Source organism: Fusarium solani, assembly GCF_023522795.1.
Source record: "Fusarium solani strain SB1 chromosome Unknown bctg00000011, whole genome shotgun sequence".
In the NCBI taxonomy this organism is placed as follows: domain Eukaryota; kingdom Fungi; phylum Ascomycota; class Sordariomycetes; order Hypocreales; family Nectriaceae; genus Fusarium; species Fusarium solani.
The window spans coordinates 1,081,256-1,103,195 of NW_027072149.1; the positions used below are offsets into that span (position 1 = coordinate 1,081,256).

The 21,940-nt window shown below is 50.3% G+C and overlaps 7 protein-coding genes across 7 annotated transcripts; 3 read left to right on the forward strand and 4 right to left on the reverse strand.

Moving 5' to 3' along the window:
• Positions 1-458: 458 nt before the first annotated feature.
• On the reverse strand, positions 459-2,510 carry MRS44_015402 (uncharacterized protein; the record flags this gene model as incomplete). The annotated part of the gene is made up of 6 exons (XM_065619190.1): positions 459-791; positions 864-1,177; positions 1,249-1,411; positions 1,467-1,724; positions 1,779-2,144; positions 2,196-2,510. 6 exons carry the CDS (start codon positions 2,508-2,510, stop codon positions 459-461), a joined length of 1,749 nt encoding a protein of 582 aa, XP_065475262.1.
• A 1,119-nt stretch (positions 2,511-3,629) lies between these two features.
• MRS44_015403 (uncharacterized protein) lies at positions 3,630-4,727 on the forward strand (the record flags this gene model as incomplete). The annotated part of the gene is made up of 1 exon (XM_046276838.2): positions 3,630-4,727. One exon carries the CDS (start codon positions 3,630-3,632, stop codon positions 4,725-4,727), a length of 1,098 nt encoding a protein of 365 aa, XP_046130463.1.
• A 2,174-nt stretch (positions 4,728-6,901) lies between these two features.
• MRS44_015404 (uncharacterized protein) lies at positions 6,902-8,817 on the reverse strand (the record flags this gene model as incomplete). The annotated part of the gene is made up of 6 exons (XM_065619191.1): positions 6,902-7,289; positions 7,345-7,616; positions 7,662-7,900; positions 7,953-8,104; positions 8,165-8,552; positions 8,613-8,817. 6 exons carry the CDS (start codon positions 8,815-8,817, stop codon positions 6,902-6,904), a joined length of 1,644 nt encoding a protein of 547 aa, XP_065475263.1.
• A 1,423-nt stretch (positions 8,818-10,240) lies between these two features.
• Positions 10,241-12,465, forward strand: MRS44_015405 (uncharacterized protein; the record flags this gene model as incomplete). Its single annotated transcript, XM_065619192.1, has 9 exons — positions 10,241-10,330; positions 10,687-10,827; positions 10,896-11,031; positions 11,085-11,269; positions 11,335-11,371; positions 11,422-11,489; positions 11,542-11,930; positions 12,001-12,068; positions 12,131-12,465. 9 exons carry the CDS (start codon positions 10,241-10,243, stop codon positions 12,463-12,465), a joined length of 1,449 nt encoding a protein of 482 aa, XP_065475264.1.
• Positions 12,466-12,788: 323 nt separating this feature from the next.
• On the reverse strand, positions 12,789-14,257 carry MRS44_015406 (uncharacterized protein; the record flags this gene model as incomplete). The annotated part of the gene is made up of 8 exons (XM_046284198.2): positions 12,789-12,936; positions 12,986-13,263; positions 13,367-13,470; positions 13,533-13,605; positions 13,660-13,776; positions 13,825-13,937; positions 13,989-14,170; positions 14,217-14,257. The coding sequence occupies 8 exons, from the start codon at positions 14,255-14,257 to the stop codon at positions 12,789-12,791; spliced, it is 1,056 nt and encodes a 351-aa protein (XP_046130459.1).
• A 303-nt stretch (positions 14,258-14,560) lies between these two features.
• On the forward strand, positions 14,561-17,002 carry MRS44_015407 (uncharacterized protein; the record flags this gene model as incomplete). Its single annotated transcript, XM_065619193.1, has 6 exons — positions 14,561-14,676; positions 14,941-15,389; positions 15,477-15,727; positions 15,780-16,064; positions 16,114-16,490; positions 16,594-17,002. 6 exons carry the CDS (start codon positions 14,561-14,563, stop codon positions 17,000-17,002), a joined length of 1,887 nt encoding a protein of 628 aa, XP_065475265.1.
• A 753-nt stretch (positions 17,003-17,755) lies between these two features.
• MRS44_015408 (uncharacterized protein) lies at positions 17,756-19,762 on the reverse strand (the record flags this gene model as incomplete). The annotated part of the gene is made up of 3 exons (XM_065619194.1): positions 17,756-18,435; positions 18,493-18,983; positions 19,029-19,762. 3 exons carry the CDS (start codon positions 19,760-19,762, stop codon positions 17,756-17,758), a joined length of 1,905 nt encoding a protein of 634 aa, XP_065475266.1.
• Positions 19,763-21,940: the final 2,178 nt, after the last annotated feature.

Sequence of the window (21,940 nt, forward strand, 5' to 3'; positions counted from 1 at the left end):
ATAGGCTTTATCAAAGCTACAAAAACATGGTCCTGATCGGGAGAGCGGTTCCTTTTTCACGGCCTGTGTAGCAAGTGTTCATCGAACTCGCATGAGATGCCTGGGATATGATATTCTCGGTCAAAGGGCATGAACCCCGCGCGATTCCATCAGCACTTCTTAATCCAAACCAAGCCTATTCTCGTGGCAGACCGTTTTGTAAAATCTTAGAGTCCGTCTACACTGTGAGAACTGACATTAGGCTTTCGGGGATGTAGCAATGGCTATACAAGATCGATTAACAAAGCAGAGGCAATGTCTTTTGGCAAAGCCCCAAGTCTCACGTATCGGGTCAGTGAGATGATGTCACCCCCATATGAGCTACCTTGAAACATAAACTTTCGTGGGCACCGTCCGCTGCTCATCCCTCGACAGGCTGGCTCTGAGGGTGTTTCTGAGGCGGGCACAGCCGTCATTGTCTATAGCTTGGCTTGCGACTGCTTTTTTGCTTCCCTTTCCTTGTCCCTGAGCTGCCTTCGTAGAATCTTGCCACTAGGACTCTTTGGGATGGTATCGATGAACTCGACACCTCCTCTAAGCCACTTATGCTTTGCCTTGTGCGTCTCAACATGCTGACAAATGGCACCAACAATGTTTTCATCCGAAAGCCCATCACATTTCTCAGATTTCACCACATATGCTTTGGGAACCTCGCCTGTCCTATTATCCGAGACTTGTATGACAGCACAGTCTGACACAAGGTCATGTCCAAGTAAGTGAGCCTCCAACTCAGCGGGCGCGACTTGATGGCCCTGCAAATGCATGAGTATCGTATATTAGGTAGCGAAGCGAAAATGAGGGAGAAACGAGACAGGAAAACTCACGTTGACCTTGATCAGTTCCTTCAACCTGTCAACAATAACGAGGTGCTCGTTTCCGGAGGCAGCCTTGCGTACCAAGACTTCATCGCCAGTCCGAATCCATCGACCATCCGCCCGCCAGATGAACGTTTCGGTAGTTGCCTTTTGATTATTCAAGTATCCCAAGGCTAGGGATGGGCTTTGCACGAGGAGCTCCCCCGGCTTGTTATACTCTGTGATTTCCTGGCCAGTCTCAATATCCACGAGCATGGCTCTTGTCCCAGGAACTAGAGAACCGGAAGAGCCGTCATCGACGTCAAGTTCGCTAGTCGTACAGACTACTGTACAAGTTTCTGTGAGGCCTGCCACTGTTAGAAACGTCCGGCGGCGATAGTATTGCTCTACACACCGTATCCTTGACCAACGCGCCACTTTGGGTACTGCCTTCGAACTTCATCTACGACTTCAGAGCCTAATGGTGCGGCGCCGGTATAGACATATCTTACTGAGCTTAGGTCGTACTTGGCACATAGAGTCTCGTTTCGGATAATCCGAATGATAATGGGTGGCACCTTTTACAGTCAGATCCAAGGTTATGCGGCAGCTATTGTGATGATGAAGACTCACCACGAACAAGAGGGCAATTTTGTACTTTTGCACTGCAGCCAGAACCGCCTTGAAGTCGAATTCAGGCATGACAATAACTCCATCGCCTCGAAAAGTGCTGGCGTAAGAGATGATGAGGAGACCATAGATGTGACTAAAAGGAAGCACACCCAGGCAGGCTTGGGTTTTGATGCCGAGCTTCTGTCTTGAGACGCTATCAAATGCTGAAATCTGTAGGACATTGGAAATAACATTGCGATGAGAAATCATCACAGCTTTCTGTCGGGAAGAGATCAGTAGGCGAGTCAGATACAACGGGGATGACAGACTAACGGGAAGACCTGAAGTTCCACTGGAATAGCAAAGGTAGGCAACTTGTCTAGCACCCTGACCTTTCACCCACTTGAGACTCTCTAAGGCTGGTAAAGCCACGCCTTGTTGAATGAGCTCATCCACTGTGGTCAATTTCACCCCTTTGCTGCCCCCTGGAGTCTCTAGGAGGAAAATGTGATCCTTGGAGATACCGACAGCTTCAGCAGCCTTGACAGCCCGATCTACGAGAGCGGTGCAAGTGAAGAGCGCCTTGGCACCAGACGATCGCAACTGGTGCTCAAGTTCACTTGCCGAGTAAGCGGCACTAGCAGGTGTGACAATTCCAGAGAGTCGATGAACAGCTTGTGTGACGGAAAACGTATCAATCTAAGAGATGTAAGGCGATTCTCTTGGCCATTTGAGGAGCGGTCGACCTACAGCGTTCAATGAAAAGATAGCAACGACCTTATCCCACTCAACGCCCTCGTTGGGCGAGAAATCCAGTTTCCTGGCAATGGCGCGGGCCAAGAAGTCAGCACGCTGACCTGCTTCCGAGGCAGAATACGTTTTGCCAGTGAGGCCGCAAGTGAATGGGTTCCTGGACTGCGAAAATGGTAGCCGGCCGAAATTCTCGGTTGCCATGAAGTCGTGGAGAGATATGGAATCGGGAGGGTCTGATTCATCCTTTAGAACAACCAACGATGATCCTTTCATTTGTGAGATAATATACCGATAGAGAGCTGAGGCACCCATTCTGGGGATGTAAAGACCATCTTGGGCGCGGGCGTGATGGGGTAAATTACGTCGTAGCAGGAGACAACAGGGGGGGGGGGGCTCGATGGAGATGATTGGAGATGAAAACCAAGCAAGCAATCGAAAAGGTCTATGCGATACTTATGAAGAGTCGGTAAGCGGGTAGAGTCTCAGCCGGCACTCAGAGAGCCCCAGGTGCGTCCCCTGAGTCAAGGGCCCTGACTAAGATGATCAATTTGCGGGGATGTTGCATCGGGAATTGAGAGCGGCAAGGCTTCCCGCGCCCTCCGAGGCAATTCGAAGTGAAGATTCGGGCCTGATAGGCCCCAAGCTTCTCCGCAATCCCTCCACAATCCCCAGATTTGAGATACACTTAGGCCAAGATGCAAGTGGAGCTCGGAAGGAGAGGGTTTGAAACCCGAGGGTGAGAGCTACTTGGCGAGGGGCGTCGGCTCTCAAACGCGAAGCCAAACCCGAGTGATGCCCGATACCCGGGTTCACGTTGGAAATTATTTACGAGGCAGATAGTCCTATTACGGCTTCAGACGACCTTTACGATCCTATCGAATAGCTCTGTATTATGGTATGATTGAATTCATTCTCACATTGATCGGTCGCCTAGGAACGATTTCCCTTTCTTCTGAATTGCTACATAGACCTCACCTCACGGGGTGATGGAATACATATATCCTCCTGCACATCTAGTGCCCTTCTCTATCGTCAAAGTAGCCTTTTATATCCGACAAGGCTTCTTTCTTTGATGTCTTGGGCTAGCCATTTCGTACACCTAGGCATCTTATCTAAGCCTGTATTGTAGATTTGTACCAGCCGCCCGGCGATAACAAAATTGGGCAAAGACCCCGATCACTGGCCACTATTGGTGGATGCAGTATCATCTTTTTCCAATGGAACTGTGGATAATGCCAAGTGTTCTTGTTGGTCTTCTGATGACATAGTGGGCTGAGCATGCTGTGCCGCATAAGCACAGAACATGAGAAGGCTACCAGGCAACGATGCAACTTGCGCGCTTTCCACCTGACAATACCCTCAATATCCTGTCTTTCGCTATTTTTCGAATCTTGACGCCACATCAGATCTGTCCACCAGCTCCTCGGCCTAATGGCCCCATCACTGTTCAGCGTCCTTGCTCTCGCAGCAGCCTTGCACGCGATTCCGGCATATGGGCAAGGCGAGCAGCAGCCGCTCAACGAGGCTACCAGAGGAACCTACCACGATGCGTATCCAGAAGCGCGGCCTGCCGAAATCACCATCTTCAATGACCCCAAGTGGCCTTGTGTGCCAGAGACAGGCCAGCCTTCGGTTGATTTAGACGTTCCCCTCAACACTTGCGTCTCTGCGAACTTCACTCTCGACAGCAATGTCCACCTCATGTCCCCAGGATTATGCCCAGGAGGCAACAAAAGCCCCTACATATCTATTTACCCAAGCCCGAGTTGCACGGGTGTATCCAACCACCCAACTTGGTACGACAGACGCGTCGCACTGAATGGTCCCGGTTATTGTCTCGGCAAAGCCGTTTGGGGAAGCAAGATCACGCCTCCAGAAGGGCAATGGTCGATGGAATTTCGATGCGATGGCACGCAGAGCGACGAGCCCATGAGATTTCTCCATGTCACACTTCCCGAACCGCCCGCGAAGGCCGAGCCAGAGCCTGCCCGTCCGAGACCCAAAACAGCTTCCGTCTCCGATTCAGCCTGTTACATTTCTGGGATGGGAATGGCCGGCGCTCCCAAGTTCATCTTCCAACGACCAGAAGCCGATGTGTGTGTCAACGTCGCCCCAAAGCACAGACTTAAGATCTACCGGAACGCCTTGTGTCCGAACGGTACCGAGGCACTTTTCGCGCGTTTCGGAGGAAGAGGTTGCAAAGGTAGCCCCATCGAACTCAAGGAAATGGACAGGGGCATGATGGCGACCAACTCCCCAAGTACCTGTATTGACATGGGAGGAGAAGAAGCCAGCAGTTATACCTTTTGGTGCACAGGTGATCTCCACCAAAAGGATGTGCCTCAAGGCCTGTTTCCTGATGATGGTGATGATGATGACGATACTCGGGTCCGGTTACACTACACGTATGGAGCCCCTGCCAGAAGTTCAAACAACAAGTCAAGCGCCCAATCATTGAGGATGTCGATGGATTACAGACTCATGGGGTTAACAGTCCTGGCGGCTGTGCTTAGTATAGTGGTCAGGTAATTGACCAGCAACGGCCGGATTGACAATGTTGGATTTTATGAAGTTTCCTTCGCATGCTGTACACTCATTCATTAATTAATACAACCGAGTATTCTACCTATCAGTCGGCTGCCCACTCAGACCCAGAAGCTCAATTTCACTTCTATTCCTTGCACGGTCATTTGTGGAGCTACCATGTGGTTCAACGGCTTGCGAGTCGTGTTTGTGTTGCGATACTTCTGTCGTGCAGATGGCGCCCCTGCTATGCATTGATTCAATGTCATGAATCTCGTGGAACTCGCTGTCATCAGTCCTCACAGGCCTTGGGATTCTTCCCGAGGATTCACCACTGTACTTGTTCGTTGACCCTCCGTTGCGTCGAAGAAGTGGGCGCAATGAAGGAAGACACGCAACAATGAGACCAATGTAAGCGTCGAGAGCACTCCATAGTTCTGCCGATAACTCCTGGTTACCACAAGAATTTCCCGACAAATATGAAGCACTTACCGATCATAGTTATAGATCTGAAACCGTTACGGTCTCCCAGCTGCACGTTGAGAAAACGCGTGAGGGAAAAGATCAAATCGATGAGGCCGATTAGAAAGACCCCATAAACGCCGTTTTTCGTTCTTCTATTCATTTTGAGGTCATGGAAAATCGAGAATGGTAGTAAGAACACTGAAAGTAGGCTTAGCAAAGATGATGTTTCGAAATTACCGAGTGGAGATTGAACTTACACTGGAGACTCCCAAAGAAATGCAGCCCCCAAGCGATCTGAAAGATCATAGGCAGCCACTTAGGGTCACACTCTTCAATTGGTCTTGTGATAACCCTCGATACACAATGAGCGGAATGCCAGCATGGGAGATGCTTAAACCAACCAGTGCCTTTCAAGGGGGAGGCATGAAAAGAGCTGCAACCCCAAGGTAGTGATGTACGCCAACAGGCAGTAGACGGTAGTAGCCCACAAAAGAGCCCTTCTTTTGGCCATGAAAATTGGAAATATTTGGAAGTATGTCGTGAGCAATGATGCTTTGCATAGATAGAATGTCGTGAAAAAAGGGAAATCGCCAAGCCATGACACCTTTGAAGAATGTGTGAACATGTTTAGTCCAACGGGGATAGAACGTGTCCTCAGGGGGGCCAATCTGTGAGCTAGACATACCTTGAATAAATACTCTATGACCTTCGGGTCTTTGTCCAAGGTCGTAAAGTCATATGTCCGCTGAGGCTCGAGCGCGCCATTGACCTTCATCACAACATTGACTGATGCACACAAAACAGCGGAACACCATGCCGCTATCATAAAATAATCGCTTGCAAGGAGGCGATGTCTCTGAATTTTCAACCTCAGATAGATCCGCGCACCGATAATTACGGCTGCGAGCCCGATGAGGCTGTAGATAGTAGCCTGCCTTTGTTAGCATTTGAGATATTCTCGAGGAACCTACGTGTCCGCTAGACAAAGGCGAACTAATATTTCTGGACAGTGGGCTACTCGACACTTACAATCACGGTTGACCCGGACGGCGGTGCGACGGTCATTGCTGTTGATGCATCGCAAAAGTCGCGTGGGATGCGGAGCCTACGCGTCAGGGGAGGCTCAAGTTGGGATGAGTGCCTTGAGAAATGAAATGCATTCGTAAATCGATATCTGACCTAAAAGCTGGACTAGGCAATTTTAGGTATGGTCCTCCATTCCTAGCAAGGTAGATGAAGTCTAGATGCCGCTAGGGATCTGAGGGCCCTGGAATGTTGTCGTGGCGGTTCACCTGGACTCGTTGCTATATAGCATGAAGTAAGACAAGCCCAGGAGATAATAGCCCAGATAGGAATGCTCGAGATCTCCCCCGGCGATGTTTTCAGGCTCTGCAATGCATTCAAAGCGCCGCGTTACTACGTACATTTTGTCCGCAAACGCCGGAACTCCCATCCCCAGGCCTCCATCAAACAGCCACTTTTGACAGCGTCTAGTCACTGCGCCTTCCGGGTCTCGGCACGATTCACCAATCTCAGAAGCCCGGCCTCGACTTTCACTTGGGCACTTGAGTTTATTCTTGAAACGTTTGTGCGTTACTAGTACAAGGCAACCCAACCTAACATTATCAACTACGTTGTCTGAGAAGCCTAGGCACTGTTCGAAGTCGGAGATATATCTTGATCGACCAGAAGTAGTTCAAATAAACAGCAATAAATCAGGAATTCATACTCTCTAGAATCCCTGCATCGCTCTCTTCCCATGGAAACACCTTCTCAATGGATCGAATTAACTTCTCATGGTGAGGTGACCGTGGCATGATGGTAGCCTTGAAGGGCTCTGGGTGGCTAACAACGCCCGGTGTAAACCATATCTCCGGCTGAGCCACTTGATCATCCCTGGTGATATCAAAGACGGCCAGAGACTGCGCAATGTTAAGATACAATGAATTGTCGGCCAAGATGCGACCAGGACAAATGCGACGTCCAAAGCCAAAAACAAAGGTGTGAGGGTCCGGTGCAATCTCTTTTCCTTCATCTGGCAAGAATCTCTCTGGCTTAAAGGACATCGGTTGGTCGTAGACCTCAGGGTCATGTGTAAAGTGCCTAAAGCGTAGACGTTTGTTAGACATGTCGCAAGCATCAGCGTAGGCGCACTTACCAGACGTTGGCAAAGAGCATGGAACCCTTCGGGATAAAGTACCCTTCGCACACATCATCCGCTGTACTCGTATGAGGCAAGCCCATGGGTGCCACTGGATGCCATCGTAAAACTTCTTTGACGATTGCGTCGATGTACGGCAAACTCGGGCGGTCTGCCAAGGTTGGCAAGCGGTCCTTACCAATGACTCGGTCAATCTCGTCCTGCGCCTTTCTCTGAACATCTGGAGAAATGGACATTGCCAAGAAAAAGCATGCGAGAGCTGATACAGTCTATACTCGTCAGCATGGCGCCAAAATTAGGGGGGAAGCACTTACTGTATCAGCGCCCGCTGTGTAAAGCGACATGGCTGACCATTTGTTGGTGAACTTCTCTTCAGTAGTCGAGTCACCAGCCTCTAATAGTCGTGCAAGAAACGAATTGTCATCTTTACCCTGGGCAATCTGATGTTTTACAAAGGCATAGGGCTTCTCTGTCACGTTGTGCAACTCGGCTTCCCATTGACGAGCTGTCCTCTTCCACCCAGTTCCGGGCACCCAGTCTGGAAGGTATCTCACTGTGGTCATGAGCATCAGTCATCACAGCGACTTAGGCCAAAGGGCACTTACAGAATGGCATCATGTCAACCATAAAGGCACCCGGAACACCGGCACGTGCAAACTTGTCCATGGCGTCGCCGGCCATGCTGACCAGAACATCATCCTTGAAGGGCTCCGCCGTGTATCCATATGCGATCTTGAGAATAACCGCACCGGCTTCCCTACAGTTCAGTCAGCCACAGTCCCTTGAAAAGATGTTGATGGGGGTTTGGGGAACAAACTTTCTTATCTGATTCACCAGATCCTCGGGGTTGTCCAGCACGTGAAGCAGAAAGTGCCCAACTTCAGCCTCCTGCAAGGTGTTGTACTGGGCTGCTGCTGTCTTGGAACCAATTATCCGGCTCATATTCTTGCGGTAGGTCCGAAAACGGCCATTGTATTGTGAAAGGCCCAGAGAGTTCTCCCAGCCCAGCCTGTTCCAAGCGTTGTTAGCCCCACGCAAAACATGTTGAGGGAGGATGTCAAGTGAGCCATACATTTCACCTGCAAAGATCTGTCGAGGCCTAGAAGAGTGCTTTACAGATCGTTTTTCGAGCAACTCAAATGCAATTTGAGCGTCGTTGATGATTACCAGAGTTTGTCCCATCACGGTGACAGAGCTGATTGGACCTGCGCGGGTCAGGTTTCTTGGGGAACCTTCATGTGAGCGGGAGTCAATGCTGGACATACCGTATAGATCCTTGTGTTTCAGCCAATGGTGAGCTTCAAGGACACCGGGTTTGGGCAAATCGTTGAGATTCCCAGCGAGAGGAAGGCCTTTTGGCCCTGGGGGCAAGGGAGGGTTTCCATTCGCCGTGCTAAAAGAACGTTTGAGGATTACCACAATAACGACGCCGATTGCTGAGCCAAGAATAAGCGTTGAGAAGTCAGTCATGGTCGCATTAGAGACACGTTCGCAAAAGGAACGTTGGAAAGCCCAAGATGGAGAAGTCGAGGAGCATGAAGAAGGACGCAACCCTCGCCTTCGTTCACAAAAAGTCCATCATGCTTGGGGCTCCAGGCCGTTTTGAATCCCTGCTGGAGCCACAAGACTGATGCAGGCGCCTCGGACGTACTCCGTTCGCATTATCAAATCAGGGGTGGTGGATTAGCTACCGCGGAGGCATCTACGCAACGTTTTCCCAGAACGGAGTCGGCTTCGCAACGATTGTAGGTTTCTCTGCATTTCTCAAGTTCACGCGCGGCATTTTTCATCATCTCCAGTGCCACCGTTGAGCGAAACAGGCTAACAGGACGCCGGCATGCATGGCTCAGGAGAAAATGGTACCCCCAAACCCGACAAGTGCGCGATCGACGGGATAAAAAAAGCAAGTCTGGGGGTTGGATGCTACCCTCTCGATTTTAGCACCGAGCTTGCAAGGCCCTTTGTCTGCGACGTGTTGGTTCTTGGTCAATCATTTCAGAATTTGCAACGCTAAAGACTCTTGTGTTGCATCTCTTTGCTTTTCTACAACGGATGACGAAGAAGAAATGGTCTGATGATGGCGTTTCGTCAACTTCATGATATATCACCTCCTTCAGGGCTGATGGGAACCCAGATTGTTCCCCCACGCCCCAGGCCCCCGCTACATCTTCCGCACGTTTGGGGTGCTAAAATTCGTTTATCGCCTCTACACAACAACTAAAGTCACTGCCAAATTCAAGCCGTTGAAGACACTGAACTTGCAAACATACAGAGTCAAACCCCAGATTAAGTTGTATTGAGCACCCCTCATAGACCGTAGAAAAGCAATCATTCGGTGGCTCCAGGCTGATCAGCTCTCGTTCCGGACCTTCAAGACTATCGCCACCAAGTTCAAGCAGTCCGAGGTCTCGTCACACAATGAACATATTATATATGAGACATTTGAAGAATAGGCGAATTGAGTGAAGGTCCACCTCCCTACAATAGTCAAAAACAAAATGATGGGAGAGGAGAGATACCGGGTTGTTTGCCGACAGTCGCTCCGAACGACGACTTTGTCTTCCAGGGCCATCGGGCTGCAGTTTTGCTTTTTACATACAACCTGCCTGGCCACCCAGTCGCCGTTGAAGAAGCCCAATGGGGCTGAAAGACCCGCAACGGGAGAGGTCTAGGCTTTCCAAAGAAAGATTCACCTGCAGTAGTCTATACACTAGACAACGGCCTGCCGGGGATTCCCAGCGACAACCACCAACCAAGCGGGGTGCGCGGCATGTTGTCTCTTTTCTCGAGACGGGTTAAAGGCACCTTCGAAACCCTGTCCTAGTCAAGTACGGCCCGTTTGGCCCTTCCAAGAACATGTGGCTATTATTGCTCACAAGATGAAAAATTCACAATGCCTCTGTGGTCAGAGGAACTGAGGACAGAGGCTGCCTACGGCACAGATACGGATCCCAAGCTCCTCGATACTATGACACTCATTGAAGTTGGTTCTTAAAACGGTTCAGGTAGATAGATGAACCGGAGATCAAACACTTCATGTGACCGTTCTCTAATGTAGAAACCCAGCCCCTTGATGTCAACAGGGCCGCATGTTTGGGGAGCCATCTGAACCAGTCGTTGTGAAATCACGCCTCACTCCACCGATCGTTTCATCCCCACCTCTTTCAAGGTCCTGGGTTGCAGGCCACAAGTTCATTGTACTGTGCCGTGGTCCATAAAGCCGGTAACGGCGCCCCCACGGGTGATCCGGATCTCGATCGGACCTGCATGATTATAATCAATGAGTCCTGCATACCTCTTCGAACCGCAGCTGAGAAGTCCGATCCTCTGGCTTAGAAGTTCACGACTCTCTCAAAATCCTTCGACCTGGAGACGAATGAGGCCGTCATGAGAATCTCCCTGATTCTTTGTCTCGCTGCTGCCATGCTAGGCAGGGCAGCAGCTCAAACTGATCTTCTGGCTACCCTCCCAAACTGTACAGTACGTATACGCAGGTTAGCGCTTGATGGCGCTAGCATCATTTCCACAAACTGACGCTCCGTCCTTAGGTCCAATGCTTCCAGACGAGCATTTCCAACACATCCTGTTCGCCTTCAGATATTCCATGCCTTTGCGGTGATCAGGCATTCCTGGGGGCGATCCAGGGCTGCCAGGCCCAGAGTTGTACCATCAAGGAGGTCTTGAGTATGTAGCACCTCCCTAAGTGCGTATTCTCAGCCAGACTGATCGAGTACCAGCATCAACAAACGCAACACTAGCAGCTTGTGGCGTCCCTCCAGGGGATCAGTCCGCCACGATCGTTGGCATTCCGGCATCCTTCGGCTCCCTCGCCATTCTTCTAGTCCTGATTCGTATATTCGGGCGTCTCTGGATTACCAAGGTCGACTTGGACTGGGATGACTACTTGATTGTCCTCGCGGTGGTGAGTCTGGTCCGCAACGGCGTTTCATGCTGCCACGTTGAACCGCATACTGAACTACTAGATAGATATCTGCCTCGGTACTCAATTTTGTCTGCTATCCTAGTAAGCCAACTCTCTGTCGCTGCCCTAACTTCAGGCTAACAAACAAATAGTGGCTCATCTTGGAATGGGAAAGGACTTTTGGACGATCCCGTTCCCTGACATCGATATGACACTCAAGGTACGATTTTAACACGACACAAGTCAAAGCTGGAGCTAATCGCATTATAAAGCTGCTTTACGTTGCCGAAATCTTCTACATGTTTGCCGAGATGTTAGTACAAATGTCCCTTTTGGCATTTTACATCCGCGTCTTCCCAGAGGCTTCCCTCTTCGTGAGACGATCGTCTTGGACTCTGATCGCCATTGTCGCGTGCTTCGGAATCGCAAACACCTGCACAATGATCTTTCAGTGCATCCCAATCCCCTTCTTCTGGTCTGGTTGGGCTGGTGAGATGACTGGCAAATGCATTGACATCAACCTCTTCTCTTGGATTCGTGCCGCAATCGAAATCGCAATCGATGTCGCGATCCTTTCCTTACCTCTTCCTAGTGTCTTCAAGTTGCAGATGAGCTGGAAGAAGAAAGCTCAAGTCCTTCTTATGCTTGCCCTTGGTTTTGTGTGAGTCATCTTGCGCTATGCCTTGCCGGCTCCAGAACAAAATAAGAGTCTGAGTCTAACCTGTGTATAGCATCACCGTTGTAAGCATCCTGCGCCTACAATCCCTCATCCAGTTTGCTAAGACATCCAATCCCACTTGTAAGCCACCCTTCTTCCATTGTTGCGCACTTGGCAAGCCGTTGCTCACAAATATGACACAGATGACAACTCGCCGGCCATTTACTGGAGTGTCCTCGAATGTGATATGTTCATCATCTGCGCCTGCTTACCCGCTTTACGATCGGTTCTCTCCAAACTCGCGCCCAGGTTCTTTGGCACGACTCGCAAGAACAGTTATCCATCTGGCGATTACTATAGACATGAGGGTTCAAACCAGGACTCTGAGCGTCAGGTATCCTCGCATCACCTGAGAAGTCTGGATAGTTCGGGGAAGATTACGAAAAGCGTTGACGTGGATGTCACGCAGGAACAAAGAACGGCATCCGATGAGGATCTGGTCTACCCACCACGATCATACTACTTATCCGATAGCTAAAACTGGTCTTGGCATGAAAATAGATTTAGCTAAATGATAGATACGAATATTATAGACACATGATGCTTCCATTTACCACCTGTCGATTTTGACCCTAGACGTCGACATCATACAAGCAGATTGATCATCTGATCCGTATTGAGTACCTAGATCTATAATGTGTCTCGATCTTTACATACATACAGCTTTCTTGCCCAAGAAAAAACCCTAAATCCTTCCTTTCGAGGCGAGAGGAGGCAGAATATGATTTGTCTAACTTGAAACCAAAGACATCAGAAAAACGAGGTTGTGTATTTTCCCCACAGTCCTGCAAGGCCCAGCAATCACTTCAGTGAGTCAAAAAGAGACATCTTGACTGTATCGAGCTGCTGCACAGCTTCGATCTCATCATCCAGACTATCCAGGAATCGCCTCTCGTCCCACTTTGGCTTCCACCCAAGCTTCAGTGCATTCTCGGGGATAAGGTGCCCACTTCCAGCAGTTAGTTTGCTAATTTTATCACATCTGGGGAATAGCTCACCTGGAAGTGCCAATAGCTCGCATATACAGGCGCGGGAACCCCATGGTTTCGGCGGCCTCGTCATAACTTGGCCATACCTGCACCTCTGGTTCAGTCACAAGCCCGCGGGAGTAGAGACCCTTAGCGAGGCCATCCATCACCTTCCACCAAGGAGATCTATGAGCCAGGGCGAAGTAGTAACCATTTTCATCGCTTGGAACCGGCTCTTGTCTCAAGATCTTCTCCAGGAGGAGGAGATAGAGTGAAGTCAAATCAGATATATGAACTGCAGCTGGGCTCTGTGTTGCGCCAATGAGAAATTGAGTCCACAATATGAGAAGGGTCCCGTCGAGTGATCGTTGGGGGAAAAAAGAACAAGGGAAGGGAAATGGTGAAACCTACGCCATCGACGTCGAATTTGTAAACAGTCTTCAGCTTGATGCTAGTTCTGACGAAAGCGGGGATGTTGACAGACAGCTTTCGACACTCACCAGTGCCTCTGCCATCTGTTAAATAATTAGACCATCTTCTTTCGATGTTTAACTTTTTGCAGTCCGTCGACACTTACAGACCACAGGGACGACAACGTTCAAAGTCGTCACATTCTGTGCCTTGCCCTCGTCTGCAAGAAGGATGTTTGTCTGTACTTTAATTAGGCATCCCTCTCGTTTCAAAAACCAATCCCGAATACTTACCTGTCTAACCGGGTTTTCAGTGCCAATCTCTCTCTCTTTGCTGAGGAGAGGGTCGGTATCCCTGACTTCTCCGGACGGCCATCCACCCTCCTCTGTGAACATGGTTGCCACAGATGACTATGCCAAGTTTAGTGAGATTTTCAATATTAGGCGTTACTAACTCACATGAATCAAGTAAGTCTTGTTTCCACTGTCTCGCTGGCGTTGACCAAGAGCGGCGACGAGGTTCGTGGTCATGGCAGGGTACATGGAACCCGCAGTGTGGATTACAATATTGACTCAAAATCTCGTCAATATCCTTATCTTAAATATTCCGGGGCAGCACATACTCTCGTTACGAAGCACGGCTTCTTCGACTGCTGCCTTGTCGTTGAGGTCAACATTGACAGCATCAATCCCGAGCTTCGATACGCTTTCGACTTGGTCCTGTGCCCGAACGGCAGCAAAGAACTTTGCGTCCTTGAAAGAATCATTAGAGTGAAGGAGGAGATCTGCTAGAACAGAGCCGCCACTGTAGGATGTCAGTGACAGTGTGGAAGGGGCACAGGGATGCTTACATGTAACCGGCAGCGCCTGTGATAAGAACGTTCTGGACCATGATGTTGATATGGGTATGAGAAAACAACTAGAGTATGAAATAGGTGTAAGATGTTTGTTTGCTGTACTCCCTTCTCGTAGAGGAGAGGAACAGTCCTACTTATACTTAATATCTACTCGAGCCGTAAAGGGGAGGATGAATCGCCTCGGAAAGCTGATTGGCTGCTTCAATCGATGTGGACCCGCACTCAATCCTTTCGGAAACCCGCGCGTTTGCGGTGAATTTGTAATCTCACCAGAACAACCCTCGATCTTACGCCCAGGGTAGATGGGAACACTGTTTCCTAACAAACTTGCCACAAAGATGGAAACCCGCGGGAATCCTGCCGACGGAAAGTCCTATAGTCGCCCGGCAATCACTCGTCGCTCAGTACGTCCTCGCGGTGACACTTGTTATTGCCAGGATGCTGACATGTGCGTGTTAGTGTGACCAATGCCGCGTACGAAAGGTGACTGACCATGACCTAAGCCTACACGATGGGCGTTGGCTAATGCCATGTCTTTAGGTCGGCTGTGATAGAGGCTCTCCTTGTTCGAATTGCTTATCTGCCCGTGTCGAGTGTACTCATAGTGCCGTCACCTCGAAGCCGGCTACTGGCAAGCAAAGGGTATTGATTTCGACTCAATAGTGAGGAATAATGACTAGAGTCCCGTGTCACTGGGTGATCTAAGAACCATTTGTAGCGAGCGCAAAATTGACAGCATTGCTCGGGATATTGACGACATCAAACTTCTTCTCCGAGAGTTCAACCTACGAGGACAACAACCAGCATCCGCGTCCCAAGTCCAACAGCCCCTCCCACAAGCGACTTCAAATAGTCGTGATAAGCCCATACCTTTGAATATCACAACAGCTGCTCCAGCCACAATTGCACAATGGGATCATTCCTCGCACGTCATCGACTTTGTGAGAGCCCTTGTCGAGGACAGATCTGGAATGAACCGCGATGGGCCAGGGCCAGACTCCGAGTCAAGCCAGGTGATCTCGTCACTGAGAAATCTGCTTGATGCTCTAGAGAACCCCAGTATCACTCGAAACTCACATCCAGATGCCTCTAAAACTGCAGACCAACAAGCCAGCGCTTCAATGCCCCCATTGGAGTCTGTTGTAGGCATACTGCGATGGGCCAAGGGTATGTTTCCCTGTGAGTAAACAACTTGGATTTCTGCTGATGATTCAGTGCATCAAAACTCTCACAGACTTTCTTGGATCTGTAAAGTTCTTCCTTTTGACAAGTTTGAAGAGATCTGTCGCAAAGTATACTTTGCAGTCGACGATTACACCAAAGCAGAGTTCATTATCGCCAATAGTTTCCTATCATACATCTTTGCAGAGCATGCTGTGATACATGGGGATGCTACCTCGCAAGAGTATTGTAATCTATGCCGATCAAATCTCGGCAACGCGATATCGCGTCTCCCTCTGTTCCTACCCGCCTCTATGGAAATGATTGCTGCACTAACACTAGGAGTAAGTCTTCAGAAACGCAGAGGACAAAATTCACAAGCTAAACATCTCAAAGGCTTTACATTCGGTTGAAGACTCCAAAGCTTCAAGGGCTTGGACTTTGCTCTCGAATGCCCTAAGTCTCTGCCAAACTCTCGGGTACCACCGCCTCTGCAACTCAAGAAGAGGCACAGGTGCAGCCCAAGATGCCCAGAAACAACTCTTCTGGGCCGTCTTTGGTTACGAAAGCGGGCTGTCTCTCAGGCTTGGACGGTCTTCGGGTATTCGGGACGGTGATATTGTAACACCTATCAATCCGAATGAGCCACGCTTCATCAAAGTTGCACGAGTTCAGAGACAGGTCTATGATCGACTATATAGTCCAGCTAGTCTTTCTGCAAGTGCTGAAGACCGTTATCAAACCTGTCAAACACTCTCTCAGGAGATGCGAGAGACAATCGACGAGACCCATGTCGAACTATCTGTATGGATCCAACGCCCGTATCTCCTTGGACCTTGCTGACAAATATCTCAAGGAGGCGACAAGTAAAGCCGAGGCTGGTGACTCTGATGTAGATCCTATGAGAGTCATCTATCTTCAATGTGACTTCGTTTGCCAGTCCTCACTTCTCGCCTTGATCCTCAAGGCAATTCCTCCGGGGCAGTATACAGATATTCCCGACAATTGCATCGGAGTTGCTCGCAGCACTTTGGATATGCATGAAACATGCATGGAAGGGATGCGACGTTGTAAAGACCCGTTGCTTGTCCGGAAATATGTCAACTGGTAAGTTGAATGCCTGGTGGAATGTGGATTGGAGTTTTTTTTTGTATTCGATGATGCTTCTCGAGGCCAAGGTCATTGTCATGAAAGACTAACTATTCTTCAGGGCGCTTCTAAACACTCCATTCGTTCCTTTTAGCATCCTCTTCGCACATGCTATTGAGAAACTTGACATGGACGACTTCGCTCGCCTAGAACGATTCGCTGCCTCGTTGAAACTTGAGGCTGCTGATACCGAGCCACTCACACACCCGCATCGACTATACGAGCTCCTTTGCAAAGCTGGTCGTCTGCATATCAGTTCCAACACGCTCTCATCTCAACTCGGCGATGCTCTTGATCCTAACATGCTAGCTACTCTGGCATCAACTGAGCCCATGGGTATCATGACGGAAACGGGGATGGCGATGCAAGGCCCCGATTATTATGGGGATTACATGTTGGACCTTGGTGGCTGGTACCATGATAATCAGCAACTGATGAGTTTATTGGATGAGGATTTCATGTTTGAGTAGGTACTTCGTTTGAGGTGGTTCTTGCTGGTCGGTCAATCCTGGACCTGGCATGGCCGTGAGCTATTGCTCTCCTTCACAGTATTGCTCCCTTGTGTCTTCCCCACAACACACCTGTTTGCAACTCATTTCAATATCGTTTAAATAATGAACACCGAATGCTTTGTCACTGTGTCTCATTCGTATTCTGATTGCTTCTGTCCAGTGCGTACTCCACCGTCAGCCCAGCATTAAGTGGCTACCGACTTACCCTGAAGAACGAAATATCCAGTTGTAATAACTTCAAAATAGCCTACTTGGGACTTACACAAGTCCCGAACACATGATTACAGATTTTATCAGCCAAGGCAATCTTTATAGTGTTAAAATCAATGAGGTGGGTTGAGAACAAGACATATATCCGAGGGTATGTCGTTGACGAAGTAAACGTCAAGTCCCAAGGGGTGAGAGCAAGGTCCGTCTCAATACTCGGATATTGCCGCTATAGATGAGCTGCACCTTCTAGGCCCTCCTCAAACGTACCCAAGCTCTTGAGTGCCTCGGAGCCGACTCATAATCAAGCCACTTGCTGTGGCGTTCACGGCATGAAGCCTCGAGATGAGGGTCACATGTGCCAAAGGTAGTCGGCATGTTCTTGAGAAATGAAATCCTCAAGGAAAGTGTATTAAATCTAGTAAGGTAAGGGTGATTATATCTGATATCTGTTCATGTCTCATCCATTCCCTTCCTATCCACTGAGAACCCTATACCCAGCCCTCATCCATCCTTGCAAGCCGTGATCAGGCGCCACTCCCATGTAGTCTGTAACCTGACACACTCTTCTATAATCTCAGGATCCTCCCACCACCATGTATCAACGGTGATATACTCTCCCCAAACCTCCATCCAGAGCATCCTACCGACTATATTTCGGAGCTCCTGCTTGATGGTGTCTTCCGACGGATGGCTGTTTTCAGCTGGTGTGAGCTGTTGCTCATCGAGCGGCACAGCAGAGAACTGTGTGCTCGTAATTCTACCTTCAATATGCAATGATGCATTCTCCAACCAGATCGGAAGCAATCTGCTCGGGTTCATGCAGCGAAAGTTTGTTTCTAAGTTTAATAACAAGTTGTGCTCGATCCACGCTCGTAACAATGGCCCCAGCGAGCTTGTAAGGGGGAGCGGGTCGACCAGCACGAGATGCAAAGCACCGTTGGGCTTGAGGCATCGGTGTATGTTTTTAAGGACGCCAGGAATCTCCTGGGATGGTGTTGACAAAGGAAGACGTAACGAATAGACTGCCTCAAATGACGATGGCGCCATAGGAAAGGCTGATGATGACCTCACCGGCACAAGGACCGGATGAATATTAGGAAAGAGAGTGTGAGAGAGTGGCGCTGGTGACAGGTGGTAAACCTGCTTGTTGTGGTGCACAGCTGCTAAATATGAAGTCGCAGCTACGAGTCGATGTTAGTGAACGGGGCATGACAAGAATCCGGCCAGAAGAGACTTACCTGGTGTCTCGTAAAGTGCAAGAACCTTCTTTGGTTTATCTGAGTTCGTATCCTGAGCAGTGTCTGGTCTATCCTCCTCTTGATCTGCCGGCTGGTCCATGTTGTATAACGCGGAGAGCATCCATTGAGTCTTCTCCACCTCCAAGTCTTTCCATGAGTTGGGGCTGCTCAATGTGCCCCATACTCCCTTGAGGCGGAGAAGGCGGATGCTGTTGGATTCAGACGCCAAGCGTGTTACTTCACGCTGCATGGCATTCTGCTCCATCGGAAAAGTTGACTCTGGTGAGCTTGGCTCTTCAACGGGATCTTCCATGGTTGACGAGAATGTCTCCGTTGTTGGGGTGCAGGCCCACGTGTCTGGCGGCTTCCAGCCATCAGTTGGCTCACTCCTCAACAAGGCATTGCATGATGGCACTCGTCTTGGTGTGCTGGGTAGAGGTGGTAGAGGTGCGCTTGGGGACTTGCTCTTGAGCGCCCGCAAGGATAAAGTCCTATTGATGGTGAGATGAGATCAACAATGACACTTGGGTACATACTGGCCACCCGAGGACCGTGGGCGACTGAGAGACTTGCTCTCTGTGTTAGCGGTGATGGTCACCTCGGAGCTCAGACCAAATTGAGGGTCCGAGGGCGTGCGTAGTGAGGTTGTGACTTCAGTGCTCCTAGCTATGTAGGAGCCCTCACTAAAGGTCTGGACGATATGGCATGGTTCTAATGCCACCCGCTCGATAACTTGGGTGTCCCATGGAGGGGAAGGAGGCAGAGGATACTGGTCGTCATCCCCTCTGGAGTTGGTGTTGTAAAGCTCTGGAGGAGCCTGGCCGTCAGTAAGTCGAGTCAGGTCAAAGTCGTAGATACCTGCGTCTCGCTTTGACAGATTCGACGAACCTGAGGAGCATTCCAGGATCTGTTCGTGAACAAGAGTGTGATCGGTGGTGGACTCGAAGCTGTGAGATACTGTGTCGGATATTGTTTCGTAATTATTGAGGGTGAAGTTTGAGGCTCTGTCAGCCTCAATGTCATAGTTGTTGGTCGAGGTGGTAGTGTGGATGGAGGATGGCGTAGGTGACAGAGTTGCAAAGTCCCTGCTGCTGGTCTTGCGTCCGGGATACCCAACAAATGAAGGACCGTCGCTGGATGATGTCGAGCCTCGACTGAAGAGTGATCTCGCCTTGGTGGAACTCTTGTCGCTGCGCGGCTGTCTGGCCTTCCTTTCGCGATGTTCCTTTCTGGACTCCCTCTTGGGGTCTGTCCAGACGACGTCCCACATTTTGTGAGACCGACGAAGACGACGCAAGTAGGCAAAACTTGTTGCTGGTCTGAGAAATCTGGGCAATGTGCGGCTTTTCGGGAGAGGGCCTGGTGAATCGGGAGTTGGCTGTGGAGATGGGGACCGTGTCATCGGAACAGAGTGCAACTGTGTGATCGATCGAGGATGACGTGAGGCAGAGCGGAGAAGAGGGCCGGAAGGTTTGGGTGTGTAGGGGCCCTGAGCAAACAATGCCCTATCCTTTTATTTGACGGCCCCCTACATGAGGGCACGGCGACCAAAAGGCATGGCTATTGACTCTAGCAGGCTGGCGAATGTAAGGCTGAACCTAATCGTCAGGGTGGTGCGTCCATCCCGTCGAGAACGAACAGGCAGGGGAAGAGTGGCAGAAGGGCGGGAACCCGGCACCAACATTGGCAATTTCATGGAGTTGAGCGCCATGCCATATATCAAGGGGATGTCAAAGCACCACCGCCGGATCTTGCTCCCGCCGGACTCCTGGGTCCATCCAGCTGACCTCACTTTTTTCCTTCCCGTGAGCCGATGCCCTTGTCACAGAGATCAGATTTACAACAGGCCCCTGACAAGACATCCCCGCTCGCCGGCATCACACCATGCATGGGTCTGGATGCAGCCACGGCACTTGTGTGGCTGATGCTATCGACGCCATCACCAGCTGGTTGGTTGCTCACGTGGGGGACACGGCCCTTGCCCATGGTTTTTGTGTGCTTGTCCTCGGATACTCGCTCCTAAATAGAGGAAGGCTACTCGGTAACGTTGAGGGCTTGATAGCAGCTGCATGAACTCCCTCTGCACGGCCGTTTACGGTTCCTGAGATGGGCACCCACGATGTGGCAATCACTGGCGGCGATTGTTGCTTAATACAATCACCAAGGCAAACGCCATGGTTTGGCAAACAAGAGGACGTGCGCCCTCGGAGTTGGCAACCAAGAAGCTCCTCTGCCCACAAACATGCACGCAGTTCGTCCAGAACCAAAGCTACGTCCGACGTGGCCAGTTCCAAGGAACGGAAAAAGAAAGGTGAAAACCATTGTCCGATGCCACGGCCGCGGAACATTTCAACGCGGAACTGTGGCGTCCTGGTCGGTAGCTGATGGGATGGCCTCGAATGCCGTGGCTGGTTCTAGACCGTTTGCGGGGATCATCGGAACACTCTCCCTTGCCCACATGAAGATTGATCGATTTTTAACACCCTTGACAGGCTGAGATCTCGATTGGTCTCAGCTAAATTGAAAGCATCTGGGCCACTCGCGGAAGGGGTTATTCAGGCTGTCTTATCCTTTCAGCCCCTTGATGCATCACCACATGCTGTTCCATACAACCGGGTCGCCAAACCCACGAGGCGGAGAAGCAAAACGCGTGGCCTGCAGGTTGAGTTGTCTTAGCTTTCGAAACTCTGTTAGCGCTTGCGTCGGTAACAAGAAAAGCAAACAAATGTTCCCATTCGCTCCCAGCGGCCGAGCCTGCTTTCTTCTTGAATTGTCAGCAAGCATCAAGCACAGCACGTCAGGACCAACAGTCGGAGCCGCCGAAAGTGCATTACGAGGGTGAGAAATTGAAGGCTTTTTTTCTCGGCATCTCGACCTCCTCCTTATCAAGGGACAGGGAGGCTAGAACCAGGCGGCAGAAGTCAGACAATAATGTGTGAGATGCTGCTCGTGCGGGAGGTGGCTTTCATATGTGCTCAGACAGACAACCTTTACGACACTCAGCGAGCCTATCGCCACTTGAAGGCAAACACAGCACGAGGCAGACCGTCAAGGCCTTCCCTAATGCAGAGGACAGTCTCTTGTTGGGGAAGTGTCATATCCACGTCACGTACCTGACAGGTGGCTGAGCTAGTGGCAATCGTCTTGCTTTTGACAGCCCCAGCTGCCCAGCTATTTAGTGCCAGGGGCTAGCTGAAGGTGATTCAGCTGGCAAGAAGCTCGCCAAAAGCTCAAGTCAATCGGACCTGGCAGCGATTCTACCCGGCCCCTTCTCGTGCACGGGGCTCGAGTCGCGTGTCGCATCCCGCTGCTTTGACCCCAGTGCGGCCCGTCTCAGGCGATCTATTGGTGCTTCTCCGTTGACGGGGAGAGATTAGCTTAGTGCCTCTGCAGGGCCGTGGCTTAAGGTTCAGACCTGGAACGGCCGATCGGCTAACTCGACCCGTGG